Source organism: Periplaneta americana, chromosome 1 (genome assembly GCF_040183065.1).
Source record: "Periplaneta americana isolate PAMFEO1 chromosome 1, P.americana_PAMFEO1_priV1, whole genome shotgun sequence".
Lineage (NCBI taxonomy): Eukaryota > Metazoa > Arthropoda > Insecta > Blattodea > Blattidae > Periplaneta > Periplaneta americana.
Genome location: NC_091117.1, coordinates 110,896,316 through 110,917,552, shown reverse-complemented (window position 1 = coordinate 110,917,552; position 21,237 = coordinate 110,896,316). Strand labels below are relative to the sequence as shown.

General features: G+C 35.6%; 1 protein-coding gene across 2 annotated transcripts; it reads left to right on the top strand.

Annotated features, from left to right (window-relative positions):
• The first annotated feature begins 211 nt into the window (after nucleotides 1–211).
• Nucleotides 212–4,758, top strand: LOC138699716 (uncharacterized). 2 transcript variants are annotated; one of them, XM_069825814.1, is made up of 6 exons: nucleotides 212–524; nucleotides 1,167–1,495; nucleotides 1,575–1,730; nucleotides 1,858–1,935; nucleotides 2,824–2,892; nucleotides 3,081–4,758. In XM_069825814.1, exons 3-6 carry the CDS (start codon nucleotides 1,634–1,636, stop codon nucleotides 3,209–3,211), a joined length of 375 nt encoding a protein of 124 aa, XP_069681915.1. In that variant the 5' UTR covers nucleotides 212–524; nucleotides 1,167–1,495; nucleotides 1,575–1,633; the 3' UTR covers nucleotides 3,212–4,758. Both variants share the same exon structure in this region; 1 of them encodes a protein (XP_069681915.1).
• The last annotated feature ends 16,479 nt before the right edge of the window (nucleotides 4,759–21,237 follow it).

The window sequence follows — 21,237 nt, the reverse complement described above, 5'->3', positions numbered from 1 at the left end:
GACAGCACAATCGCCTCCCCTTTTTTAACTCTGTCATTTCGACAAAGAACGTAGCCAGGTAAATCCACTAGGGAGGAGGAGAGGGAAGGTTTTAACCTTGTTTCAGAAATAAGGATAGCGTGGATGTTCAAAGGAGCGAAGATGGAAAGTATTTTGTGATAGGTGGTATTAAGCTTTGGGCATTTAAATGGGCTACCTGCAGTGCGAAAGTATTACCATGGATAAATATATAATAGGATGCGAAACTGCGGACAGCACGATCTAGATGCGGTATTCTGAAATAAGGTGATCAGCGCCCGACGTCGTAGGTGGTAAATCATAGAACTACGTGAGGACCAGCGTTCTCCACTCTCCGATACGAAGTAGTCAGAACGTTGGCCGATGACTAGCCAACAGCGTTATGAAGGCAAGATGGATTCCAGAAAAATGCAAAAGATTCGAGGAAGATGCTCAGCGCCTGGATGCAAGACTGTTAATACTGTGGGAGGGAAGCATTTTTTCTATTTTCCTCAGGAACCTATGAGGTAAGCTTTAGTATTATTATTGTGTCCTGTGTAGCCTAAACCTTACACTTGAAAACAATGTACTTTTTGGTGAAGTAGGTTAGACGAGCTGTGCTTTGCTTTCTGCTAATTTATTTAGGATTATAGTAGGAGTATAAATTTAGATGGTTCCGAAATTCAGTCAAACTGTAACGAAATGTGAAATATTGACGAAAAAGAGCAAGAAGGCTGAAAATGAAACCTCGTAAACCTGAATTGTAGCATTAGGCCACATGGCTGCAAACTAAAGCCACGTGGTTTTTAGTATAAACATCTCACAGTTATGGAAAATAAAATTATGCCTTCTTTGATGTAGTTAGCCATTCTGGAGAAATTCTCAATCATGTGTAGTAATAATAATAATAATAATAATAATAATAATAATAATAATAATAATAATAATAATAAGCTTAGGCCTAATATTTAATTTAGTTCGTACCCAATATCTGTTGCTGCTACCAGTTTTCCTATGGTCACTCACCACCTAGTGATGCGCATTAGACATCTCTTAAAATAACACAAATGCAGCAGATAACTTATTATTTTTTTCCCCAATTTTTGCATGATTTCTATTCAATATTTCTTCTACTTTATCTCATTAGTAATTGTAATCCATTGCTTTAGGTGTTGGAAGTGGCTCCGATTTTGTGGGCTAGAGGACCGGTATCGAGTTACCGCAGATGCCACACACAGGTTGAGAATCTGCATGGACCACTTCATTGAGTCTGACTATTATAGCTCTTCACAAAAAGTGATACTTAAACAAACTGCAGTGCCCACTGTTCATGCTAATGGATTAGTGGTGCCATCAAACCCTAAAATCCGGAGCCCACCATCTAGCCCAGCTATGCCTCGAGCGACCTTATCACCGGGGTCTACCCCAACTTTCAGGCATCACAAGACTTTGCGGACGTATGCTAGGAGGGCGAAGATTGATTCTGCAGCTGCTGAAGGTAATTAGTACACTAGCAATGTTTTTATGTCATTCATGTTTAAAATTTCCGATTTCATTACTCTTTTCTTTATTTTCAGGTACGCGTAGTCTCATAGGTTTACAAGCTGCAACTGAGTAGGCTGCAGGCTTGGCAGCTATGCCTCAAACAATTCCTGCTCCTATGAGTAATCCAGCTTCAAAGATTACTGCTTCGACGGCATATGCCGGGATGAATAAAGATGCATGCCAACAAGGTAATTATTCCACTTAGTCAAGTTTATGGATTTCAAGGAATGCCTTAGTTTCTCATCAGCTGTTCTTACATTACATGTTTCAAAATACATAATTAATTATGTTTCGTTTTTCTTGTGATTATTACAGGGAACAGTATGATTGGTGAACAGCTGAGGGGCTATCAGCAACCATCGCTCCTATTCAATGTGGTTCCCACAGCTGAAGGTAAGCGATACTGTCTTGTGAGCCTGGTAACATGCTAGTAATCATTTAAGTTAATTGCCCCCTGCCATATGTCTGCAGTTTTCATACTTCATTCTTTTACAGTAGCGAATAATAACAAATCCTCTTAACTACAGGGCAGGGTGTTTATCTTGTTATATATTGATCGTCCAGTTCAAAAGTGTGACAACTCAAAAATTGCCATTTTTTAGTTATTTATACTACTGAAAGCCCCTTTCGGAGCTCTTTCCGATTCAATATTGAGATAAGTCATATTTACAACCAAAAAGAATAAAAACGAAATAAACTGCTTTAGAAGTAATTATAACTATGGACTTTATTAATTCATTATTACTACATTTCGAAATCTATTAATAATGAACTGGAAGATCGTGATATACTCGTCCTGAATACTGACTCGATTCTAATTGTCGTGGTTATGAACCACAACTCTGTCCCTTTTTAGGGGATTTATTTGAAACTTTCAACTGAAGATATCTCAAAACTTGTTTTTTTGTGTTGTCGCACTTTTGAACCAGACGATCGATATTGCAACTGATATCCTGACAAGTCTCCCTGGCACACGAAGTACACTATCATTCCCTCTTACTGACTTCTCTTTAATATCCCAACACCTCTGCTGATTATCCCTTTCTGTTAGTGTCAGTTGTCCTCTATAGCCCAGCCTATTAGCAAAAAAATATTTTATATTACATTACAACGAACAATTCAGATTAACACAATCAAATTTGTTGCAGCATTAAACTTTTGGATTGTTACTATTACTTAACATTTATATGAGTTATAATTTGTACAGTTAAGAGCAGTTTGAAATGAATGGAGCACAAAGTCTGTTCAATTCTTGCTTCAATTTATCATTTATTTCCTTAGATACTGACATGAATACATCCAAGATGGAACAGTTTCCTTCAGCTTCAGCTACACCTCCTTCCAAACTTGGTAAATATTGATCACATTTTGATGTATTGTCAATTTTGTAGTATGTTACATAGCCTATCCATAGCTTGCATGCCTTTTGTTAGGCCTACATTAACTTAACAAGGCTAAAGGTGTTGTCACGTTTCATTTTTTATTTAAAATAGTTCCCAGCAATTAGATTAATCTGAAGTTAATTTCGTAATCTTTAGGTCCTGGTGTTGCAAAACGAAAACTTTTCTCGAGTCCTCACTTCTCATCTTCACCCAGGAGCAACAAACTAAAAATGGCAGCTCTGAAAGCAAAGGTGAAGAGACTGGAGAAAAAATTGCAGTGTCTTTAAAGTAGTGTAAATAGCTCATATTGTGTGTAACAAAAAGGTATAATATCATATTGGAAAGTGGTGGAAAGTTCATAGCTTTTTTTTATTATTTTTTTTTATTTTTATTTATTTTTTTGCCCCAGAAAAAAATGTTTTTAGCAAATGTTAAATATATTGTGTAATTATAGGGAGCAAAGTTACAGTATGTGGTACATGTGTGCGTATGTAAGAGAGATATTTGACTTTGGAAGTTGGGGGTTAACATACCTTCAGTTCACCTAGTAAACTTTTTTGCCCAACATAATGCAAGTAAGTGATGCAGCTCATGTATTTCACTCTGACCTTCAGTACATACAACATTTTGGTATATGTTACCGTTATGTGTATGCCAAACAACAATGTCTAAGAACCTTAGATGTGATCCTAGAAAAGTGTTCTAAAATGTGTTGCAAAATAGTAGATAGTAATATGACAGTTTCAATTATCAAACATTTTTTTGTAGTATCTGAAATCCGATTAATGTAATATGTATCTAGTCAGCGATGTATGCAACGGAGGGGAGAAAGGAATTGGCCACTCTTACTCATTACCTCCTGCTCTGATTGTCCCATGAGTGTTACTTGTAGGGTCCAAACCTGTTTTTGGACAGTTGACTAACCAATAGTTGATGGGTCCAGGCAGACAAGGGGACAAACCATAAATTTCGATACGTAGGATATCTCATTGGAATGTGAAGAAATATGTTCTGACTAAACTATATGACAACACATTATTCAAATGGTATCATTTACATCTGTAAACGAGCACAGATGGCAGAGCATTCCAAAATATAAATATATAGATGTGGCTTTTTCTCTTATCCGACTGGGCCCCACAATTTCAATTATTCAATTTGTTGTATAGACTTTACCAATGTACTGCACACTAAATATGTAAGTGTATCTGTGTGTATAGGATTACCAGATGTTCTGGATTTCGCTTGACATGTCCTGCATCCTGCCAGGGTTCGTAAAAATCAGAAATTGTCCTGCTTTTCTTTCTTGCCAATTCCCAATGGACAAAAGAGAGTAACTATTAAGTTGGGGTCCATTAGAGGAATTATGTTTGTAGAATCCTTGCTCAAACAAGTCGAGTCACCAGAGAAGTATTAACAATCCGAAAATTAAATAAGGTAAAAGCTAATTTAGAATCCGTATACTTCAATTCTATTCATGATAATAGTTTTGTATCAGTTTTATTGTACAAAGACAAACAAATTACCTAATTATATAACAGAATGTAAAAAGACGTCACGTCAAGTATCAAGTTAGTCTATTATGCCCTGCTTTTATATGGAAAATTCTTTTTCATTTAAAATGACCTGCTTTTAAATTTTTACAATCTGGTAACCCTAGTGCACATGTAGTGTATGTTAAACAGTGATATGATGGACCTTGTCAAAATTGTGTTGTTGAATGTATTGTAAAATAGTATACAGTAATATAGTAATTTCAATTATGTAACTAGTTTTTGCAGACTTAAAGTGCACTATACACTATTACCTAAAGAATAAAATCCCAATTATCTAACCTTGTTTTCTTTTATTTTCTGTCCCTGTTTGGCTGTATTTTAATTAGTTACATTATAAGGTAGTGTAAAATAGACCGTCTCTTCCAACTATTGGCTCCAATAACAATTTTCAGTGAAAGATGATGTGAGGAATAAAAATTTTAAAGTTTTACTTTAAATTGAGGGTTTGGGGCGGGGGGGAGGAGGAATATTTACTGCATATTGTTCAACTTTTCGCCGCCAGGCGCGCTGCTAGATACGCGGAGTAATTAGTTATTATTTTCGCTACTTGGGTGCGCTGCTGGATGTACGGAGTAGTTACACTTGTCGCTACTTGGTGCGCTGCTAGATGTAATAACGCCTCTAACCGCATATAGATGGCAGCACGATCAATTCTACAACAGCGCCTCTAGTATGTGTTACGGGAAACTCAGTGAGTTTCGCATCCTATTATATATTTATCCATGGTATTACTATTGACCAAGTCTGCTTTCAGGTTCTCAGTTGTTGTCTGTGCCGGCGTCAACATGGAGGGTGTAAGGTTGTTAAGCTATATTGGCCTTTGGAAAAAGAACTAAGGAAGTGAACTAGTGAAATGCTTTGTGTGGAGTGTGGCATTGTATAGGGCAGAAACATAGACATTACAACTAAATAAAGAGAAAAGAATAGAAGCATTTTAAATATGGATATGGAGAAGAATGGACCGTGTGAAGTGGACAGACAGAATAAGAAAAGAAGTTGTGTTGGTAAGACTGGGTGGAGAAAGAATGATGCTGAAACTGATCCGAAAGAGAAAAAGGAATTTGTTGGGTCACTGGCTGAGAAGAAACTGTCTACTGGAGAATGCACTGGAAGAAATGGTGAACGGGAGAAGAGTTCGGGGTAGAAGAAGATAGCAGATTATAGACGACATTAAGATATGTGGATTATATGCGGAGACTAAGAGGAAGGCAGAAAATAGGAAAGATTGTAGAATGCTGGGTTTGCAGTGAAAGACCTGCGCATGGGCAGAACACTTATGTATGTAAGCCTATGTTATATAGAGTAAGATCACTATTTCTGGATGGGGCACTAGTTGAGGATCAAATTGCCTGTACTGTCTGTTTCTCAAGTCAGCGCCAGTTTCTCTTGTTGTACGTTTGGTAGCCATGGCAGCGTAGTTCTTGGAAGTTTGGAATGAGAGAAGTCATAAGTTATGACGCAGTAGTGTTTTTTTCCAATTACTAACAGAAATTTAAAGAGAAAAATAAGATAAACGGATTTTTAAGATCTGTAATTACTTATGTATATAATTCAGAGCCTCCAAATTTCCTAAAAAATGGTCGTAGATATATATTTTGCAGAGAAAAATAAGGACTTTACTTGAAGCTTTCAGTCTTACCTTGAGGGTAAGTTTTTTATACCCTTGCAACGAGATAATTAGCAGGCTGGGGCGCGCGCAAAATCTAAATGCCCATTTAATGTATATTTGTTTCGAAGTAAAATGTTGGGGTTTTAAGTGTACATAAATGTCTTAATACGTTGGAATATCATGCATCTCATTTGTCTGGAGAAACTTTAGTTCTAGCAAGAGAAATGATGTCTATTTTCTAATGTATCTTCATGACACTGCGCACATATTCCAGCACTTGAATGTTGGTGTTTTGAGTCGCTCAAATAGTTTTTCTCTGGAGAAAGAATGCACCAAACTAGTGCGTGAAAATAAGAGAAAAAATCTAAATATATACGATTTCCGCAATGTACTAACTCAAGCATGGAAAAAAGCAATTAGTCAACTCCAGACAATATTTTGAGTGGATTTCGAGGAAGTGGTGTCTGGCCTTTGGATCCTTCTGTAGTCAACGCTCATTGTTCGAAAAGCAGTAGGCCTAATGACTTCACTCTTGTTCATGCTAGGCAAAACGATGAGACACAACCCGGATGCTCATCTAATTTAATTGAAAGAGGAAATTCTCCTGTCTCGCCAGTAGTTCAGGTGATAAAAAACGTTTTACACCAGAAGATGACAATGTCAAACACTCGAGAAAAATCACTATCACAAGATGTGTAACTTCACTTGAGTTCTTGAGAGAAATAGATGAACAAGCAGAAAAAAAGCAAGTTGGCTGCAATGTAAAAAGTTCAATTTGTGGTACATGAAACTGCCAAAATTTGTCAAATGAAGCTTGACCAAAAAAGTTTCTATATGTCAAATGACAACAGTAGTGAACAATGAATTTACTTACTTACTGGCTTTTAAGGAATCCGGGGGTTCATTGCCGCCCTCACATAAGCTCGCCATTGGTCCTATCCTGAGCAAGATTAATCCAGTTCCTATCATCATATCCCACTTTCCTCAAATCCATTTTAATATTACTTTCCCATTTATGTCTCGGCGTTCTCAAAGGTATTTTTCCCTCCGGCCTCCCAACCAACAATCTATATGCATTTATGGATTCGCCCATACGTGCTACATGCTATGCCCATCTCTAACTTCTAGATTTAATGTTCCTAATTATGTCAGGTGAATAATACAACCCGTGCAGTTCTGTGTTGTGTAACTTTCTCCATTCTCTTGTAACTTCATCCCTCTTAGCCCCAAATATTTTCCTAAGCACTTCATTCTCAAACACCCTTAACCTATATTCCTCTCTCAAATTGAAAGTCTAAGTTTCTCAACCATGAAGAACAACTGGTAATATAACTGTTTTATAAATTCTAACTTTCAGATATTTTGACAGCAGACTGGATGATAAAAGCTTCTCAACCGAATAATAACAGGCATTTCCCATATTTATTCTATGTTTAATTTCCTCCCGAGTATCATTTATATTTGTTACTGTTGCTGCCAGGTATTTGAATTTTTCCACCTCTTCAAAGCATAAATTTCCAATTTTTATATTTCCATTTCGTATTCTGGTCACGAGACATAATCATATACATTGTCTTTTCGGGATTTACTTCCAAACCTATCTCTTTACTTGCCTCAAGTAAAATGTCCGTGTTTTCCCTAATCGTTTGTGGATTTTCTCCTAACATATTCACGTCATCCGCATAAACAAGCAGCTGATGTAACCCGTTCAATTCCAAACCCTCTCTGTTATCCTGGACTTTCCTAATGGCATACTCTAGAGTAAAGTTTAAAAAGTAAAGGTGATAGTGCATCTTCTTGCTTTAGCCCACAGTGAATTGGAAACGCATCTGACAGAAACTGACCTATACGGACTCTGCTGTACGTTTCACTGAGACACATTTTAATTAATGGAACTAGTTTCTTGGAAATACCAATTCAATAAGAATATTATATAAAACTTCTCTCTTGACCTAGTCATAAATATGCCTTTTTGAAATCTATGAATGACTGATGCACTGTACCCTTATACTCCCATTTTTTCTCAATTATCTGTCGAATACAAAATATCTGATCAATAGTTGAACTATTACGCCTAAAACCACACTGATTTTCTCCAATAATTTCATCTAGATATGGAGTTAATCTTTTGAAAAGAATATTGGACAAAATTTTGTACGACGTCAACAAAAGTGTTATTCCTCGAAAGTTACTACAGTTAGTCTTGTCCCCCTTGTTAAAGATAGGTACGATTATGGAACAATGAATTGCATAGTTTAATTACGTCACTCTAATTTTTATGTAAATTGCTACAAATATGTTTGTAATCTTACTCTCTACAAAGCAAAATACATTTTCCTTCAGCTTGCGTTAATAATTTAAAGATGTACCATCATGGAAATAATATCCAGAAATTTGATTTTCAATTAGTCCTAGTCACTAGTTGCGGATCACATTGCTTATCTCATCTTTGGAGTGTTATAATTACATACGCCTTACATTTATATGATCCTTGTGCTATACTGTATTAAAATAGCCTATAAAAGAAAAATGTTTTTCGTTGACTGATCCTTGTGCCATGCCTTCGTCATCACATTTAGCTTAACCAGCTTTTAAACTGTTTATTTTGTAATCATTCATTACGAAATGTACATATTCTTTTCATCTTTTCTTCTGTTTATCATTCTGACTGCCATAACTATCACTATCACTGCATTCATTTCCACTGCCGTTTTCCTTTAATTTAGAGAACATTTTATTGAAGCGAACCTCTAAAATGTTAGAAACAATGTCTGCGTCTTGCAAAACTGTCTAACAACAGCTACCATACGTCATACCTGCACTGCAATTTATAATATTGCCACAAATCTTTACTGAATTTTCACACTGCTCCGCCACAGCGAAACACGAACTGCAGTGACTTGATTTCTTAGAAACAGAAACACGAACCCATTGTTGCTCGCTCTTCCGTTTGTAAATTTAAACATTTATCAAGATGACCGACGTAAAATTATAAAGAAAAAGAAAATAGATATTACGAATATTGTTACAAAATATATTATTTGACGTAAAACCTTAAGAAGACTCGATAAAAAAACGCGACTTGTAACCTAAAAACAGAAAAGTAGAGACATTTGGGCGTCCCGTCATACTCGTGTCGGGACAAGAGATAGTTACAAAAAAAAAATAGGGACGATCTCCTTAAAACCGGGGCAGTTGGCAACCCTACTAGAGATCTAATGAGACGGTGATATAAAAATATCGATAACCTATGCCATTAAAAAAGTTTATCGTCCAATACACACAGATATATTATGAGACAATCAGATAAAGTTAGCGATTAAGATAGATATTGAGATTAACATTGATTCAAAGTCGAATTTCATTTTTCTATCTATGGACAGATGAAATAATTAAAGCAGTAACCCACGAATTGCCTACGAAACAATTTCTATACAGGATTGATTACATAGAGTACAAAACAATAAAAAGAAAAATGTTCAACTGATATTAAATTTGAGATAAACTTAAAATACATTTGAATCCGTGTATATTAAAAAAAATAACCGATCGTTCGGTTATTGAGGTAAATAACCGGTTATCAGGTTAAACCGGGAAGCAAAAATAAACGGCAATTAACCGGTTATGAAAGTAACTGGTTAGTTTTGCCCATCCCTAGTCAACTATGGATGAATGGATGGTAGGGGTACCAATATAGATTCTCTAAGAGTCACTTAAACTCAATTTCAAGCTTATACTACGAGTGGCTTACAGTGGGAAATTATCACTCATTAAAATTGTAAAGGTTTATATGCGAGCGTCGTTAAAAAAAGCATATTAATTTAACTGTAAATCATGTCCGGTTCAGATCTCCTTCACGTCTTATCATTGTGGCCCACTCTTACAAAAAGGTTGCCGACCTCTGCTCTACAGTATTTGTAAAATTATTTCATATCTCAGATTCGTTTGAATGAAACGCAAATCAGACTCAGTTCCGTGTGTAGTGTTGCGAAATATGGGAGATTGACAATACAAATGGATCAGTAAAACGATTTTGTATACACATTACAGTAACATTGCTCATCGCAGCTGTTCCCTTCATTGGCGCACCCAGAAATATGATTTGGGGGGGGGCTATTTGTAATCAGTGTCATAGAGTAACATTAAAGCTTTATGGATGGTTTGAGAAATACAAGACTGTGTCACTGAGATGTGATTGGCTGATGGGAATGGTTGGATCTATCAGACACTCTCCCAATAAAATTTACAGAACTTTAAACATTATTAGAAGTTCGAACTTAAAAAGTATATTGTTAAAAGCCAATTCACATATAGGTCTGTCAAAAATTTCAAAGATCACACACTTTTCACAATAATAGATAGAGACACATTAAGACATTAAAACGCTTTGTTCGTTCTCTCTTCCTTTTCATTTTTTATTTGAGCACCCTAACCCTCCCCGTAGGAGTGCCATTGGTTCACTTTCATTTCCTAGCTTATCCGAGTGATTTTACTTAATGTTACTCAAGGAGTACTTTATTATGTTGTTATTTATTAAACTGTCTGAAGGCAGGTCTGGAGCCCAGAAGTGACAAAAAAGGCATCACTTATGAGGCAAATAGGCTAGGAGATAATGGAGTTCCTCTCCCTTACATTGCATAAATTGCTGACTAGATACATATTGCACTAGTCAGACTTCAGATGTATGCAGATAATTGTTCTTCTTCTGACACATCGTCAAGTGAGATGTAGGCCTACTGCTTGATAATAGATGTACATACATATCAGCCAGGACCTCAATCAGAGATTTTATTATGAATTTCAGAGATATATTTGGTCCGATAAGTATGTATATTACAAAATGTATAAATGGTTATTGTTTCGTCGAATTCTTTATCTATTTATAATAAACCATTCAAGCCATTAAATATGGTAAAATGGAATATATTAATGATTTATTGGAGATAAATGTTTTCGACATTGAAAATGGCATCATCAGGTCTCGCAATGGTAAATAACACGTAATGAACACATTGAAAACTGATTAGTTCAACAAGTTATCCTTAATATATTTGTATAAGAAAAAATAAATTGATGAGACTGTAAAATGTTAAAAATGTTTAAATGTGACAAATATAGTTATGAATATATATGTAACATTAGGGTTTTAAATAACCAAGTCTCTAATATAAAATATAATAACAGTAGGTAGTGACAAAATATATATAAAAGTTTTTAGAGTAGAATACACAAAGATGTCTTTTGTATTAGATTATGTGATACTGCCAACTGACATACGCCGATTCACAGTTCATAGTGTTGACAGTATCACATAATATAATACAAAAGACATTCATATAATTTTTCAACAGTAACAAAAACCAACAGCAAAAGAATAATAACAATAAGATAAGTACGGTAATTGTTTAAAGTAAACCTAATTTGTCAATCTAATGAAGTACATATCAACTTAATTGAGCCATTCAGAGCAGAAGTGGTGTAAGTCAAAAATGGGTAATGAGAGTTAAAGTAAACATTCTGTAAAATACAGAGAAAACAAGTGATTTTTTTAACCTACAGTAGAAGCAAAGAAAATACGGTAGGCCTACTTCTATCATCTTCAAAACAAGAATTTCTGAAGCTTTCTTCTCAGTTGTCACCCCTACAAACGAGACGAGTCACTTGTGTATTAGCCTACTGTTACCTGCAAGGTAGCAACACAATGTCGCTTTGTAGTGCGCGAAGAAAAGAAAGACGTAATTATAGAATAAGTTTTGTCCTGAAAGTAACTACGAGAATTTGTGATGTAGCAGAAGAGAGAATAGCTTGCCGGAAGTGTCGTTCTTATTCCATTGTCTGCATAACATCGTGAGAGTGGCATGGAGTTGCGATGTCTCATCAGATGAGTCCATGGGTGTTCACAGGAGTACAATGCTCTAAAGTAGAGATGAGGGAATTGTGAACGAGTTGTTGATAATGAACGAATCATTGTTTTAAACGAATGAATCATGATCCAGTAAACGATACAAATCGATTCCTTTTTTAATAAAAATTAAATCGTTCGTCTTCTCTGTCGTCACTCGTTACGAATTGTTTTCTACAATGAATCTTGTGAAACAAGGTTAATTCATCGCTCTATCACCTGGGTTTGAGCGTTCACTTTTGATTGTGGGTGGGGGCACGGCATTAAGGAAAGCGAAAAAAAAAAAGCGATACAACGTACGATGCTGTGTTTGACACGTCTGATGACTCTTAGAGGAACCTTAATAGGATCAGCTGTTGTTATTAAGCGTTACAGTACAGTCTAGTATATACAGTCACGAAGTTTGAGTTGTGAGGGTGCTGGGAACAATAGACTGTGCCGGTACTATTTCGCATTGTCTGCAATGAGGCGGTATTAGCGATCCTAATGGTGAAGAACTATCTATGGATGCATATTTGCTACGTATTGAGCTTCGTGACTCTATATACTAGACTGTGGTTATAGGATGAAGATTAGAGCTTGTATTTAAACAAAATGCTGATACCGATATATAATACATAATTTATTAATGTTTTGAAATGGGCAGAAAATGAAAACGGCTGTTTTCGCGGTTTATCAATTATGTATTTATTTATTATTTTTAATATTACAGTAGTTATCCAGCCCAGTCGAAATCATGATTGAATCTTAATTGAATTTATATAGTCCAATATATCCATACTTGTACATCTTATTCATATGGGTACGAATGTTATTATTACTTATCACGTTTTTTATAAAAATATTTTTGCCCTGAACGGAATAAGAGAGAACCTCTAACAATTTGAAATAAAAGTGTATCTGAAGTTTATAAACATCAAGTTAGATCAGTACCGTTAAGTCTATAGAAAAATGCAAAAAAGAAAAGAAGGAAAGCTTGTGAATATCATAACACAAAACACATAAAGTACCATTTTTAGAACATTTTGATGTACTGAAATATAAAGAGTCAGAAAAGGAAGCACGCATACACACACGCCAATTAGGCATACCGTTCTGTAGTTTTCAAAGGCAAACAAAAACAAAAAACAAAAACTCGATTCTTTTGAACTAATTTGTTATCCCAGTACTTCAATTTACCGTAATACCGCAGAGGACGATCTTCTTCATTTCTTACCGCGTCAGTTTTCCACTATTCAGTCAACTGCAATATGCTGTCATCTAGTGAACAAAACGTGAACGTAAAGCAAATAGTAACGAATGAAGAATAAAAATGGAAATACAGTAAATTTCTATTCGTTTTACTACGTTCGTCCCATTGCAGGAAATTTTGTGTGTCCAACTGGAAATAGGCCTACCTATCGAACAGCGACACACGAGTGGATAAATATCATCCTCGGCTTTCTTCACTACGCATGCGCAGTCTTTTACAAAGCACAGGGACATCATTTTATTTTTACTTAAATTTTTATTGTACCTGATTTTTTAATGTACTTCACTCCCACCCCTTCTACTAATGAAGTTCAACCGTCCTCCACTGTTTATTTTGTTATAGTGTTGTTTAATTACTTAAAATAATGGTTTAATTAGTTTTCAAATTAACATTATTATTCATTGGTGCGAGTGCGTGAAAAACTTTCTTCAAGCATGAACACAGTTAAAATTAGTGGTTCTTCTGGAAATGAATCCGGTTCTTCTGGTTTAGATCCTAGCACATTTGAACATGATTTTCATACTATGGTTGATCAAATGGAAACTGTGAGTAGCGATATAAATATTAATAATTGTGGAAATTACACAGGTTCTGTAAACATTTCCTTGGTGCCTAGCTACAAACAAAAGAAGATAAAAAAAACAATATTTATGCAGCTACCTAAAAAATCACTGAAAACTCTTTCTGCTAAGCATGTTAAGTTGACTCCTCTTGGAAGTAAAAATGTTACTATCTTAAATACTGCGAACAAGAAAGCCTCTTCAGTACCTAATCTGAATGCAACCCCTTCTAATATGCAAATTAATAAGCGGCCGTGCACAAGCTCAAATACAGAAATAGCACAGAATATGACGTGTTACACCAACATTCCAACTCAAAACAGATTTCAGCCTTTAGCTACAGAAGACAGCATGGAGGAACCTTCTGCTGCTTCTACACTTCAAAAGGAAAAAATTCCACCTATCTGCTTAAGGAACATTGAGAAACTATCAGCTCTTATTACAAAGCATACAGAATTATGTACAATCAGAATTTCATACAGAGTTGAAAGGTTCAATCATAAAAGCATAAGCATCAACATCCCATGATTTTCGATCACTTACTACTTACTTTGACTCAATTCGTCAGCAATACTATACTTATAAAAATCCCTCTGAAACGAAATTTTCTGCTGTTATTCGAAATGTATCCTACTCTCTCAGTGATGAAGAGATAAAAGTCGACCTTGAAGAACTTAACTATCCAGTTCATAAAGTAACGAGACTTCTAGGAAAGAACAAACAGCTCACTCCACTTTGTGCAATAGAACTAGATAACAATGACCAAGGTAAATCAATACTAAATCTCAGTCGCCTATTTTACAGTATAGTTAAAGTCGAAATCAGACGCCAATCCAAAGAGATTCCTCAGTGTACAAGGTGCCAAAATTTTGGTCATACTAAGAACTACTGCCAACTCGAACCACGCTGCGTACGATGTCTAGAGGCTCATCATTTCTCTCAATGCCCAAATCCTAAAACAATACCGCCTAAGTGCGTGAACTGTCAACAACAACATCCAGCTAACTACAGAGGCTGTGAACACTATTTACAATTGAAGGAAAAACTCTCACGTGGTGTTCAGTTAAGACAAGAAAAACGGACTCATGTTCCAGAATCTTCGCAACCATTACTTCAACGCACAGAAGATTCTCAACATCAAGTAAATCCTTCAATGTCTCAACCATCTACGTCAAAATTTCAAGCAAATTCTCGATCTAAGACGTATGCAAATGCAGTGAAAGGATCCTTTGAGCAGAGTCACCGTCGCCCTATAAGTCAACCTGCTCCAGAATCTTCCACTTCATCTCTATTAACCGATCTACTCTCTAAGGTTATTCAGCACATTATCACTTTATTGACTCCATTCTTGTCAGAAATTAAAGATTATTTTATCTCTTCTCTGTCATCTTACTTCCAGAATGGCAGCAAATAATAAAATTTCTATTCATCAACTCACTATAATCAATTGGAATGCTGATGGTATTAGAATGAAACGATCTTCTCTGATTGCCTTTTTGTCAACATAATATTATGATAGCCTGCATCACAGAAACTCACTTTCTTCCAAACGAAGTCTTCACTGTTCCAGGATATAAAATATATAGAAATGATAGGAATGCTTCAAATGCATCTGGTAGTGTTGCCATTTTAATTAAGCGAAATATTACACATCATCAAGTCCTTCTTCCTTATACGTCTGATATAGAAACAGTCGGAATCAAAATTAAGTGTCAAAATAACCATGATTTTGTTTTATTTTGTGCTTATAAGCCCCCAAAATATTTGCTAAATACTGCATACCTTGCTCTTTTATTTCCCTCAGTCGGTTCAACACTTCTTGTGGGCGATCTAAACTGTAAACACACATCATGGGGATGCAGAGTAACGAACCCAAATGGACATCGTCTTTACAACTGCATTAACAACTTGGTCTCCATATTCTCGCACCAACTGAACCAACACACTATCCATATAATCCCGCCAATCTTCCCGATATTCTTGACATCGGAATTCAAAAGAATATGCATTTACCAACTTATATTGCATCATTAACAGCACTAGATTCAGATCATTGTCCAGTGTTGATTACTTTCCAATTATCTCCTAATGTAACACCTAAAGTGCAACGCCTTATTAATGGTTTTGTTGATTGAGATAAATTTCAGTTGACTCTAGACTCAATGTTAGTCACAGAATATAATCCACTAACAGCAACAGATATTGACAATGATGTTCAACATTTTACGGACAGAATATGCTCATGTGTAAATTATTCTACAATGTGCTCCAAGCGGCCATTAACGCGCTACTACTTACCATCTTCCATACTCCAATTAATTAAGGAAAAACATCGTATTCGTAGACAATGGCAACGAGAGAGGCAACCATGGCAGCGGAAGAAGCTGAATCATCTCATACGATTAGTCAAGACAAATCTTGAACAACATCGCCTGCAGTCATATCAGTCTTACTTATCATCTCTATCTGAAGCTGATAATACTCTTTGGTACTCTACAAAGCGTATTCTACGCGAGCCAACAGTCATCCCGACACTTCAGTTAGACTCTCAAATAGCCACAGATACAGAGTCGAAATGTAACTTGCTTGCATCTCATTATCAACATGTATTCACCCCAAACGAGAATAAAAATGAACAGACTACCTCTGAATTAGAAAAAGAACTTATAGAAAATATTAATAAACCGATTGTGCCAGAGAAAATTTCCTATACTACTCCACAAGAATTGTCTCACTTCATTCAAAGGCTTCCAAATAAAAAATCTCCAAGCCATGATCTTATACCCAACATTGTACTATAGAAGCTCACCAACAAAGCTCTTACTTACTTGACGATAATTTTCAATGCTGCCCTTTTAATTGGGTACTTTCCTCGAGCCTGGAACCTTGCTGAAATAATTGTTTTTCATAAGCCTAACAAACCTAAGCACTTGCCATCAAGTTACCGACCTATTAGCTTACTGCCCACGCTATCGAAATTGTTTGAGAAGGTTATTCATCATCGCATTTGTAAATTTACGTTCCAAAACAAGATAATACCAGATTTTCAGTTTGGCTTTCGTCCAAAACATTCTACAACACACCAACTGCAAAGAGTCACTGAATCCATTATAAAAGGCTTTGAAGAAAAACAGTATACTACCACTGTGTTTCTGGATATTGCCCAAGCATTTGATACTGTTTGGCATGATGGACTAATGCTAAAATGATATAGAATTGGTTTTCCTGACTATCTCACACGCATCGTGAAAAGTTTTTTATCTGAGTGTCAGTTCTCAGTACGTATAGATGGCATTAAATCAACGCTTCGTCCAGTTTTAGCCGGAGTACCACAAGGATCTATACTGTCACCACTTCTCTTCAATATCTTCACATATGACATTCCATGTTTACAACCGTCACACATAGCTATGTATGCTGATGATACAGTTCTCTTTTATTATCATAGTAACCTAAATACTGCAATCAGCACTCTTCAGACATCCTTACAGGAGCTGTCTAAATGGTTCTCTGACTGGAGATTACTACTCAACATTACCAAGACAGAAGCTAAAATCTTCTCTTTAAGGCCTATTCATAATCCACCTCCTTTGGTTCTTCTAAATGAACAAGTTACATGGCTCTCTAGTCAAGAAGCTGTCAAATATTTGGGAATACTATTAGACACGAAACTTACATGGAATGCCCATATAACTCGCATTGTTATACTAACCTCTTCTAGAATTCGAAAATTATACCCTTTGGTTAATAGACGTTCACAAATTGGATTGGACTGTTCAATGCTACTCTACACCTCGCTTGTATGACCTCTTTTAACTTATGCAGCGCCAGTGTGGGGGACAGCAAATAAGACACACATGCATCGCCTACAAGTTCTCCAGAACAAGTTCCTGCGTACTGCAACAAATGCCCCCTGGTTTGTAAGAAATCAACAACTGCATCAAGAATTGGGAATTCTTCCACTGGAACAATACATCCATTCAATGTCAAAATCTTTCTTCAACAAACTTCCCGGTGTTCCTGGAGCTGTGACATATAACATTGGAGCAAGATCTTGTCAGCCATCTCGACTTAAAAGGAAACTCCCTCAAGACATCCTTCTTAGTGATACTGACGACTCTTCATAAATTTGACACAGAAAATCATCATATTTTTGTTCACATAATTGACAAAAATGTTTAATTAATTAATTTAAATTAATTAGAGGAGCCTTTAGAGCCAACCTCAACATGATATTCTGCATGTGATATTCCATCATTTAACAGTGGTCTGTATAGCAAGTTTGCTGGTCGACCAATATTAAACATAAAAAAACCGTCCTCCACACAGATCCAAAACCGCATATACAGTCACAGTAGCCTTACGGTCATAGTAAACAGTAAGTTCCAAAAATATTTTCGCGTTTTCCAGTGACGAAAGAGCTTTCAATATTGAATCATTTTCGCACAGGTACTGTCGTCCATTTGCCTACGTCTACTGCATCGTGACCTAGACCAGGCTGTAATGCAGGATGTGTGACGTCACTCGATGGGACGGGCTTTTCTATTTGAGTATACGGAGCTGAGTGAAATATATTACTTTAATGCGTGTCGGTGCTCAATTTTATTTAGTGTAATGTGTGTATAAGATACGTTCACTTCTTACTGCATAATATGCTGCAGAAATAATTACAAAACTATGTTATTTTAATGTGAACGGAGTTTTACATGTTAACATAACCTGTTTGCATCAACATTTTAAGTTCGGAATGGAAGCTATTTTGAGATTTAATAAAGAAGAATTATTTATATTGTGATTTTAATTTAGCACATCTATCTTCCTTACTTGTAGATAGAAAATTTACCACAGTCCCTCCTATGAAATAAGTGTAGGTACGTACGGTTGTGTGTTACTTCATCTGGTAGGTTAGATAAATAGAATTCAATACGACCCAGTAGTAGTAGGGAACAAATAAATAATACAATTAAATTGTTATTCAATGCAATGTGTGCATAAGTTCCGGCTAGTTCCATTTATTTGTTGCATAATGTGGCAGGAATAATTATACAACTGTGTTATTTTTATGTGAAGAGAATTCACCATGTTAACATAACCTATTTGCGCCAACATTTTAAGTTGATAACGAAAGATATTTTGAGATTTAATAAAGAAGAATATATTTAGGATAAACTTCAGAACACGGTTATCTTCCTTACTTATAGGTAGAAAATTCACCACAGTCCCTCCTATGAAATGTACATACGGTTATATTACTTAACTAGGGTTAAACGAGCGCTGAGGTATAATTCCGGTAACTTCTGAACTGAAAACAGTTGAATTTATTTTTTGTGGAGATGTATTTCATCCTCTAAGCAAGGCATAATAAAAGCCTGAACTAACCGAACTAATTAGTATATGCAAGGTGTATGAATACGAAGGGAACTACCTCAGCGCTAGTTTAGCCCTGGTAACATATTAAATTAATCAGACTGGAGTATCGTATGAAACGAATAAATACAATTGAAGTGTAGAAAAATTGCATTTACAAGTTATACGTAGCGTTATGCTTAATTATGATGCAGAATTGCGAATATAGAAATAAGGCAAGTACTGATAGAGTACACAAAACCTATAATGTCAACACATCAAAATATGCGTGCGATGCAACTGAAAATTGTTGAAACGTGCTTAAATGAATGTGCAAGAATTTCGTAATGAAGCGAGCGTGCTCTATTTCAATTAATTACAATACTAGATACTGTAACAGTAATGAAAACTATAAGGTAAGTAAAATTTTTCATAATATACTATATGTATCTCGCTTTTAGTTCAAATTGTGTATATTATCAAACGTCGTATTATGTATAATGTAGATTATTCATACATAATAAGGACGCAATAATTTAAATTTAATAAAACAAATACAGTAAACTAACAATAATGGATTAGACAAGAGTAACATCAGTAACGCTGCACTTAGGCATAATCATAATTTACTTTACATCCCAGTCAATGTTTCACTTTCACGTGTATATTATTACACATATTTACTGTTTATAACACCAAAAATTCACTTAACCACATAAGGGCGCAATATTTAATCAAAATAAAGGCAGGTATTACACATAAGAACTTTGCCTGCAACAACGTAATTTTCACACTAAAAATAACATTATACCTTACGTTGCAAGCGAATTGTGTCTCAAGTGTCTCACAATCACTGTTTAAAATTTTACTGACGCGATTACACTGCATTTCAGAGAAATATATGTTATTTTTCATGTACTGCAATTAATTGATATGGTTGAAAGACCGCCCTTCGCGATCAGCTGTTAAGCGAGTCACGTGGTCTACCTTACGGCCTATATTAGATCACGATGGCAGTGCTACGTCGCATCCCGATTTCCCCCACCTGCTTCTATTCGCCTCTCTGTAAAGGTTAGTGGCTGGGCTGTCTTAGCTCTTTTCTGAGAACATTAAATTTCTGTTAGGAATTGGACAGCTACGTAATATTATACCCATACAGTTGTTTAAAATAACTTAAATAAAAGGGCTCGTTAAGTAATTAACTGTCACGTGATTTTTATCCCTTTCTACGACCCTGCGACATAACCACTTGGACTGACAGTAGATAACATGTCTGAGTAATTTTATCTTTTCGGATCGGTCAGAAGTGAAGATTGAATTTACAGTACGTAAGGTACTCTTTTATAGAGTAGGTACAGAATTATTTCAACAAGAGTTACTGATGCGAAGTACGAACCTGGTAATTGGAATTACGTACACTAGTCTATAGTGCGATAATATGCACATTAGAACTGAAACCTGTATCGAAATGAACGACCACCATTTTCAAAAATGTGTTTAAATATCCATATTATGATTATTTTTCAATTTAACTTCATTCTCTATATTGTACGCTAATGTGCTGTAGACAGTATAACATACAATGCATAATGAATACGTCCGCATACACAGCTCAGTTCGTGATTAAAAACACTCATTGTTAATACTGTACTGTATTTTGATAAAAAACCTAATGGAAATTATCAAACTCAAAAGCGTGATATTTCCTAGTTTACGTAAATGCATGAACTACTTTTCTTCCCTCCTATACTTAGTAAAGTGATTTGTTTGTATATTACGTTGTGGAAGGGGGTAGCAAACGGTGTTTCCGGTTCTCAATCATTGATCCAAAGGTATAGCTAGGTTAATATTAGAAATGTTAGTAAAAATAAAATGTTGTCCCTGTATGTGACAAGGTTAATATATTGGTTCCGGAGATATATAAAGTGATGAGAGGCCGAGGAATATGTGAAAATATTTCAATGATTTAAGATCCTCTACTTCACTTCACTTAGATATCCCCTCAACTAACTCACTAACCTCGTCACATACCTTGTAAAAGACCGCGCATGCGCAGTGAAGAGAACCGAGGGTGTGGCTGTTCAATAG

Coding starts and splice junctions, on each gene's coding strand:
- LOC138699716 (XM_069825814.1), top strand. CDS start 1,634: ATGCCTCAAACAATTCCTGCTCCTATGAGTAATCCAGCTTCAAAGATT. Junction 1,731..1,857: donor TAAAGATGCATGCCAACAAG/GTAATTATTCCA, acceptor TGATTATTACAG/GGAACAGTATGATTGGTGAA. Junction 2,893..3,080: donor TACACCTCCTTCCAAACTTG/GTAAATATTGAT, acceptor CGTAATCTTTAG/GTCCTGGTGTTGCAAAACGA.